This window comes from Chiloscyllium plagiosum, chromosome 48 (genome assembly GCF_004010195.1).
Source record: "Chiloscyllium plagiosum isolate BGI_BamShark_2017 chromosome 48, ASM401019v2, whole genome shotgun sequence".
NCBI classification, from domain to species: Eukaryota; Metazoa; Chordata; class Chondrichthyes; order Orectolobiformes; family Hemiscylliidae; genus Chiloscyllium; species Chiloscyllium plagiosum.
In genome coordinates this window covers 4688567-4697754 of record NC_057757.1, presented here as the reverse complement: position 1 = coordinate 4697754, position 9188 = coordinate 4688567, and the positions used below count along the sequence as shown (strand labels likewise).

Genomic DNA, 9188 nt, shown 5'->3' with positions numbered 1-9188 from the left:
GTGGACAAAGAGAGGTCCATGGGGGAAGAGTGATGGTGGGAGGGAGAAACAGACGGAGTGGAGAGGGAGAGAAGAAAGAGGGGAAGAGAGGAGGGAGGTGGAGAGTGGGGAGCAAGGAGGAGAGGGGGAGAGAGATGGAGAAGTTGGAAAGATGAGAGAAACTTATTATTTCGGACTCAAAAACCAGTGCAAAACTCTCCATTCAAACAGTGAGAGAACTAAACTCTGCTGGCTTACCTTGCCTGTGTCTTCAGGGCCTGGCTGCAGGGTCACTGAACACGGCAGATTCTGGGGGAGCTGTGGAAACAGGAAAGGTTTTGACAGGGAGTTAGATACCATCCTTAGGACTAAAAGGATCAAAGGGATGGGAGAGAAAGCAGCAAGAGGGGATTGGGTTGGATGATCAGCCATGATCATATTGAATGAAGCAGCAGTCTGGAAGGGCCGAATAGTCTGCTGCTGTTTTTCTGAGTTATACAGTGAGACCCCAGCAGGGGTGCAATTAAATGAAACCACAATGTGGTGAATTCTGTACAGTCTTGGTCTCATTACTTAAGAAAGAGTGTAAATGCATTGGAAGCCTTGTAACTAAGGATTATCTGATTGGAATATCTGGAAGTGGCTGGGTTGTCTACGGAGGAAAGATGGGAAGGGCTGGGCTTGTACCTAGTGCAGTTTAGGCAAGTTGGCATGGCGTCTCAGTGGTTAGCACTGCTACCTCATGGTGCCAGGGTGGGTTAGCCATGGGAAATTGTCCTGTAGTGTCCAGGGATGTGCAGGTTTTTAGATTAGATTAGATTCCCTACAGTGTGGAAACAGGCCCTTCAGCCCAATAAGTCCACACCGACTCGCCGGAGCGCAACCCATCCAAAAGTCATTCAGAGGGTCAAGTCATTGCAAGCTTGGCCCGCATTTATTGCCCATCTCAGAGTCCACTGCAGTTCAGAGTCAACCACATTGCTGTGGTGCTGGAGTCACATCTCTGAAAGATGCAAATAAACCAGAGAGATATTTCCCCACTGGTGGCAAGATTTCTGTGCAAATCAGGATCCACACCTGCCATTGCAGGTTTCGAAACCATATCCCCAGCACATTATTGGGGCCTTGGATTAACAATTGAGTGATAATTCCGCTATGCCTTCGACTCCACTGTATTAGGGTGGGTCAGCCATGGGAAATGGTCCCGTAGTGTCCAGGGGATGTGCAGTTTAGGGTGGATTAGCATGGGGTGAGCGGGGTCAGTTGGATTAGTAAACTTGCAGCTGACACAAAGATTGGTCAATTGGATTAACAGAGAGAGTGAGGGTCTTAAGCAACATGAGGAGATAAACTGGGATGCTCATTTGGTGGCTGGAACGTAACCATGAGGTATTTGAGATAGGGTAAAGAGGCAAAGTCTTTTCCCTGGGGTGGGGGAGTCCAGAACTAGAGGGCATAGGTTTAGGGTGAGGGGAAAAAGATATAAAAGGGACCTAAGGGGCAACTTTTTCCACAGAGAGGGTGGTAAGTGTATGGAATGAGCTGCCAGAGGATGTGGTGGGGGCTGGTACAATTACAACATTTAAGAGGCACTTGGATGGGTATATGAATAGGAAGGGTTTGGAAGGATATGGGCCGGGTGCTGGCAGGTGGGACTAGATGGGTTTGGGATATCTGGTTGGCATGGACGGGTTGGACCGAAGGGTCTGTTTCCATGCTGTACATCTCTATGACTCTATGATTGATGTGACAAAAATACTCCATGACATTCGGGAGCTCTGTGGACCAATGGGACCTTAGCGCGTCTGTCCACGCATTTGTGTAGGGAGAGGGGTTTGTTAGTCGGCCTTTATCAATCGAGGCGTAGATTACAAAAGCAGGGAAGCCATGTCGGGAGTTGTACGGGCCTTTGGTGTGTGCAGTTCTGGTCCCCATGTTATAGGAAGAAGGAGACTGCATGGGACGGAAGAACAGAGGTGAAAGGTCAGACAGGCTCGGGTGGAGTGGAGAAGACAGAGGGCCGGTGCGACTGAGGTGGACAAGACTATGAGGGGCTGGACAGAGTGGCTAAGGAGCAGCTGTCCCCCATTGACAATGGGTCAGTCATGAGGGTTCAAGGTGAGGGGGCAGGAGGTTTAGTGAGGTGGGGGTGGGGGGGAAATTTTTTTTACCCAGAGTGTGGCGATGGTTTGGAATGTGCTCTGTGGGAATGTGGCAGAGCCGATTTATCGAACATCCTTCTAAATGTACCGGGATGAGGCACATCATAATGTTCAAGGCTGTGGGCCAAAGACTGGTAAACGGGATAAGGTTAAAGGTCGGCAGTTTCTGATGTGTTGGTTCATACTCAATGGGCCGAAGAGCCTCTTCTGCACTCCACGACAGATTCCTGGTCAGTTGGGGAATTCGGGGAGAGCAGAAGTACAGGATCAGCCTTGACCTAATTGAATAACGGAACAGACTCGAGGGGCCGAATGGCCTGATCGTATTGCCTCACTGTCTTATGACTATTTAGGTAGAAAAAGCGTTTGCAAAGGAAACGGTGGGAGGATGGCATTACGTCTTCCCACTCATTCAAAAAGGTAGGATTCACACGATGGGCTGAATGGTCTCCTTTTCTAACGCAACGATTCTCAAAGTTTGCTTAAAGATTTGCAGCTCAGGAGCTGGTTGTCGTAGTTGTGAGTATGTAAGGATTCTGTAACAAGAGTGAAGAGCAGGGATGTACAGCTGAGACTGTATCAGGCTGTGGTCACAGGCACAGACTATTTTCTAAAGGTTTCAGAAATCTGAATCTCAAAGGGACTTGGGAGCCTTGGTTCAGGATTCCCTTCAGGTTACGTTGGCAGTCCATGCAACGTTGGCATTCATTTCAAGAGGGCTAGAATACAAAAGCAGAGATGTAACGCTGAGGTTCGAGTCAGACCACATTTGGAATACCGTGAAGAGTTTTGGGCCCCGTATCTAAGGAAGGATGTGCAGGACTTGGAGGGCGGGGTTTCAGAGGGGGTTTACAAGAATGCTCCCTGGGATGAAGGGCTTGTCATGTGGGGAGCGGTTGAGGATTCTGGGTCTGTATTCGATGGGGTATAGAAGGATGATGGGGATGTGATTGAAACGTACAGAATACTGAGAGGCCTGGATAGAGTGGACGTGGAGAAGGGGTTTCCACTGGCAGGCGGTCCTCAGGCCCGAGGGCACAGCCTCAGGGTGAAGGGGTGGACGTTCACACTTTCACACACTCACACTGGTGGGTGTGCAAACTTGGGCCACACGTTCACACGCTCACACTGGTGGGTGTGCACACTCAGGACACACGCTCACACTGCCGGGTGTGAACACAGGTCACACGCTCACACTGGCGGGTGTGCACACCCTGGCCCCACACTCTCACATTCATACTGGCAGGTGTGCACACTCAGGTCACACACTCACACTGGCGGGTGTTCACACTTGAGCCACACGTTCTTACATTCACACTGGCCGGTGTGCACACTCGGGCCACACGCTCACACTGGCGGGCATGCACACTCTGGTCACACGCTCACATTGGCGGGTGTGCACACTCTGGCCACACGCGCTCACACTCACACCGGCAGGTGTGCAAACTCAGGCCACACGCGCGCTCACTCACACTGGCAGGTGTGCACACTCAGGTCACACACTCACACTGGCGGGTGTTCACACTTGGGCCACACGTTCTTATGCTCATACTGGCCGGTGTGCACACCCTGGCCACACGCTCACATTGGCGGGTGTGCACACTCGGGCCACACGCTCACATTGGCGGGTGTGCACACTCTGGCCACACGCTCACACATTCACACTGGCAGGTGTGCACACTCTGGCCAGACGCGCGCTCACTCACACCGGCAGGTGTGCACACTCTGGCCACACGCGCGCTCACTCACACTGGCAGGTGTGCACACTCTGGCCACACACTCACACTGGCGGGTGTTCACACTTGGGCCACACGTTCTTATGCTCATACTGGCCGGTGTGCACACTCGGGCCACACGCTCACACGCTCACACATTCACACTGGCGGGTGTGCACACTCTGGCCACATGTTCACACGCTCACACTGGCGGGTGTGCACACTCGGGCCACACGTTCACTCTGGCGGGTGTGCACACTCGGGCCACACATTCACACCGGCGGGTGTGCACACTCCGGCCACACGTTTATATGCTCACACTGGCGGGCGTGCACACTCAGGCCACATGTTTACACACACACACTGGCAGGCATGCACACTCAGAGGTGACACTCACCATGAAGAAGAAAGGAAAGGCATTCTCTCCGAGTTTCTTAATGAGTCTCTCCTGGAGTCTGGTCAGGGGTTTCTTTTCCTCTGGCAGTGGGGGGAAAGCCTGGAATGTCGCAATGAAGAGGTCCTTCCTGAAGGATAGGCCCAGCACATCGAGGTCTTCTCGTCCATAACGGAATGCACAGGTCAGAGTGACAAACACTGCGGCACACAGAGACACAGATCACAGCCAACTGCACCAGGAGCAGCTCAGACTCCCACAGGGAGACAGTTCAAATCCTACTCCGGACAGTCCGGCACAAAATTCGCCGATAACTCCTGCTCTGTTTTGTTCATGTGTAAGGAATTCCTCGTGAACACCCTTTGTAGGAACACCGTTGAGAAAAGTGGGAACACTTGAGAGGGAGTGTCAGAAAGGTTGCAGAGAGAGTGAGCAGGAGGAGAAATGATTCTGACGTGATTACTTGGGTCACACTGACCAGATTCCTGAGATTTCCCCACTCGGGATCTATCATCATCCATGTCGTTGGAGCAGTAAGACTGCTCGCTGTTCATCCGCCCCCCCCCCACCCTGGGCGAAAGTCATCTCTCCAGTTCAGAAAGGATTGGGAGAGAGGGAATATCCGTTAGAAGATCAGGTGCAGGCTGTTCAGCCCATTGCGAGCTGCTACCCCGTTCCATAAAATCATCAGATCGAGACGTCAATCCCATTCTCCTGCACGTACCCTCCCCCCTCTGATGAGTCTAGACCCCCTCATCAATCAAACTCTAATTCAGCACTGAAAGCATTCAATGCTCTGAGAATTTTAAAGACCCATGACACTCAGAAGAGATTCCTCCTCGTTTCTGTTGAAGTGCAACTCTCTGTTCGCGAGTGCTGGCCAACACTAAATACTCGTCATGACTAAGTTTCCAGTCTTTGTTTAAATTCTTGCCAAAAGCAGTTGGTCTTAACGCATCAGTGAAGTCAAGGTCTGCTGGCGGTTTTTTCTTTGGATCTGGGTGCCCACTACAAGATAAACCAGACCCCTGTTACACACTGTGACAATGCCGTGGTTTATTGAGGTGTGTTCTGTCCTGCTTGCTCTCAGCGAGGGATTGGGGGATCGATGCTGAGCAGTCTACGAGAAGATAAACAACTTGTGAAATGTTGGGTGCTTTTTTTTTAAAAAAAAGGAGTTGGAACAATAGAAGCAACCTGACTGGGTGGAGTCAGGCTCCCTCAGAACCAGGGACTTTTAGTTTAGCTTTCAGCCATTGTTACTTGGGCCTTCAGCAGGTTTGGAAGGCAGTGAATCTCTCCCAATGGGTACCCTCACTCTCTCTCAGAATTATCTTCTGATGTCCTTTTCTCCTGGGCTGGAGGACCACATGTGAGCCAGTCTATTTTACTGAAATTGCCCTCGCTGAGGGTGTGTTTATGGGATGTTATTGTATTGGAACTGTTACTGTTCAGTAGTAAAATAATCTATTATTCTGTTAAGTTTTCCAATAGTGTTAAGTTATTCCAATTTCTTCTTTCTTTTGTTTGTATTTTAACTATAGGGTTTAGACAAATCATGGTTTGCTGAACGTCAAATAAATTGACCAATAACATCGCTTCTGGAACACAGCACTTCACATTCACCTTTTAAAGCAAAAAAAAAGTTAGGGTCTAGTCTACCTTCTGAAAGTATTTTGAGGTAGTCTGGTCTGATCTGGTCTGGTCCGTAACACGACCAATTTCTATGTGTTTCGTTAAAATGTATAAAGGATGACGTAAAATAGAGTGCAGAAACCTCAAGGGATTACAGAACAGAGGCAGCATGGTGGCTCAGTGGTTAACACTGCTGCATCAAAGCGCCAGGGTCCCAGGTTCGATTCGCGCCTCGGGCGACTGTCTGTGTGGAGTTTGCACATTCTCCCCGTGCCTGTGTGGGTTTCCTCCGGGTGCTCCGGGTTCCTCCCACAGTCCAAACATGTGCAGGTTAGGGTGGATTGGCAGTGCTAAATTGTCCCATCGTGCCCAGGCATGTACATGTTAGGGTGGATTGGCCGTGCTAAATTGTCCCATAGTGCCCAGAGATGTCAGGTTAGGGTGGATTGGCCGTGCTAAATTGCCCCATAGTGTCCGGGGATGTGCAGGTTAGGGTGGATTGGCCGTGCTAAATTGTCCCATAGTGTCCGGGGTGTGCAGGTTAGGGTGGATTGGCCGTGCTAAATTGTCCCATAGTGCCCAGGGATGTGCAGGTTAGGTGCAATAGTCAGGGTAAATGTCAGGAATGGGTCTGGGTGGGTTACTCTTGGGAGGGTCGGTGTGGACTTGTTGGACCAAATGACCTGTTTCACACTGTAGGGATTCTATGATTCTAGAGGGACCTTGGATCTTTAAAAGTGGTAAGACAGTTAATAACATACAGTGTCCTTGGCTTTATTATTATTAATAGGGACATAATGTACAAAAAGCAAGGAGGTGACATTGGACTTGCACAAGACACTTGTTAGATGTTGCCTGGAATAATGTATACAGTGCGCGGTGCCACATTTCAGGGTGTCAATGCTTTGGAGAGACCATTTACTAAAACTGTCTCAAGGATGGGAATCCTTATGATGATACATCGGAGAGTTTGAGATGGTTCTCCTTAGAGATGGAGACTTTCAAATTCATAGATCCACATGACACAGAAACAGACCCATCAGCCCAACTTGTCCATGCTGACTAACTGAACTAGTCAGATTTGCCTTCATTTGGCCCGTATCCCTCTGAACCTTTCCTATCCCATTCATTTGTAAAAGGATGGAGAACCAGAGGACACAGATTTGAAGAAATACGCAGAAATAGTACATGTTACTAAAGGAAAAATACCTTTTTCACTCAGCAAGTAGTTAGAGTCTGGACTGTACTGCCTGGAAATGTGGAGGAGGAAGGTACAAATGAGGCATCCAAGATGATGAGGTGGACAGAAACAATGAGGAAGGTGTGACAATACTATCCCTGTAAGAGGTTTAATTTGTCCTTGTATTTTTTGAAAAACAATTGTGACAGAGGTGATGAGAAATCTGCTTCAAAGCCAACAAAGTAAACAGCTTGTGAAGCCATGGTTTTTTTTTTTAAAAACGGTGGGAACAATAGAAGCAACCTGGCTGGGTGGGGGTCAAGCTCCCGCGAACCAGGATGTTTAGTTTTAGTTTTCAGTTGCTGGGGTCTTGAAGCTGGGTTTAGAAGCTGCAGTACAACTCTCCCTGCTACTCTCTCTCATACAGAGTTTTCTCTTGATATTTACTCCCTCCTGGATTAGAGAATTGGATGTGAGACAATCTATTTTACTGAATTTGCCTTTGTCAAGGGTGTGTTTATGAGATGTTACTGTATTGGGACAGTTGCTGTTTATGAGTTAAATAACCTATTATTCTGTTAAGTTTTCCAATAGAGTTATTCCAATTCTTTCGTTGGTTTTATTTTAACTACAGGGTGTTTTGCTTCAAACCTGGTAGTTTGATCAATCCTTGCACAATGCCTTGCACTTGTCTTTAAAATAAGGAAAGGTTAGGGTCTGGGCTATCTTGTAGATGTATTCTGAGAGGGTTTGGTCTGGTCCATAGCCAAGGTCATTGGGGATAAAGCAAGAGATTGGCACTAGGTCATGCTGCTGGTTTGGAGAGCCAGTCCAGTCATGATGGGCTGAATGATCTTACACCATGACCCACGTGAGATTCAGTAAACATGCACTTACCTCGTCTATCTTTGAGATACTCGGGATCCACCAACACCACTCCATCTACAAGGGGAGAGAAAAGAGAGTGGGGGAGAGAAAAGGGAGCGAGAGAGAAAAGAGAAGAGAGAGAGGAGAGATAGAAAATAACAGGCAAAAGTTAGAACAGGATAAAATACAAACACACCCGATTCGCTTGCTGGCACAAATGCACATGCCTGACTGGCACAACAGGAATATCTATTCAGACATCACGGCTAACTTGGGAGAAAGTGAGGACTACAGGTGCTGGAGATCAGAGTCAAAACGTGTGGTGCTGGAAAAGCACAGCAGGTCAGGCAGCATCTGAGGAGTGGGAGGGTCAATGTTTCGAGCATAAGCCCTCCATCAGGAATGTACCCACAAAAGCAGGCACAATGAGAATTTGACAGCATACGGCCCAAGAGATAGCGGGTGCTCAGATACTCCAGAGGGACCGTAAGGCCAGAGAGTGAGAGAGATGGGTTAGAGGTTTGAAAATTGCAGATCCCTCAAGGGGCCAGAAGAGGTGCTAGGGGGCAGAAAGGCCACCGCAAAGTATGACAGGTGGGCCCAGCGGCACTTTCTTCGTGGGTGGGTCACATACCCCACCCACCCCAGCCCACCTCTCTCCCTCCCACACACCATCCCAGAAAAGTAAAAGAGAGAGGCTTACCAACAGGATCCACATGATCAAGATGGTCAACAAAGTCCCGTTTCCCCAGGTAGACTGTTAACTAGAGGGGTTAACCAGATGGAGGAAGAGTTAGTTAAAGGTTTCCCAGGGCTCGGGCTTAAATATCCAGCCCGGAACCAAATTTAACCGATTCTCACACAAATGAAAAGTGGGCATTCCCTTTCAGGTCAAACATGTGGTCACAGGCCTTCACTGGACTTCCCCTGACTTGTAACGAGGGATGGTTTGGTCAGGGGGTAGTGTTTAACTTCCAATATAACAAATGGGGAGGGCGGGAGGGAGGAGGATATCTGTCGCGATGGGGCCCTGGAACATTCAGGATTCACAAAAAATGCAGCTTCCAGGCACACAGGATAAGGAAGGGGAGATCGCAAACCACATCAATATCACACTCACTCCCTTGCGGTGGGGTGGGGGCGGTTGAGGATTGGAAGTGTGGGGTAGGGAGAGTGTGGAGGGAACAGAGAATGTATGGAGGCACAGAGTGTGGGGGGCCGCAGATTCGGGGAACGGAAAGTGTAGGCGAGGCAGA

At 49.3% G+C, this 9188-nt stretch overlaps 1 protein-coding gene across 1 annotated transcript in view; it reads right to left on the bottom strand.

Moving 5' to 3' along the window:
* The window catches only part of LOC122544389 (arrestin red cell-like), an 85054-nt gene that overhangs the window by 2082 nt on the left and 73784 nt on the right, over nucleotides 1-9188 (bottom strand). Inside the window, exons 3-6 of the mRNA XM_043683635.1 lie at nucleotides 8636-8696; nucleotides 7963-8007; nucleotides 4254-4450; nucleotides 238-297 (exon numbers count right to left, since the gene is read on the bottom strand). Coding sequence (XP_043539570.1) covers nucleotides 238-297; nucleotides 4254-4450; nucleotides 7963-8007; nucleotides 8636-8696 — 363 coding nt within the window. The remainder of the gene's footprint in view (nucleotides 1-237; nucleotides 298-4253; nucleotides 4451-7962; nucleotides 8008-8635; nucleotides 8697-9188) is intronic.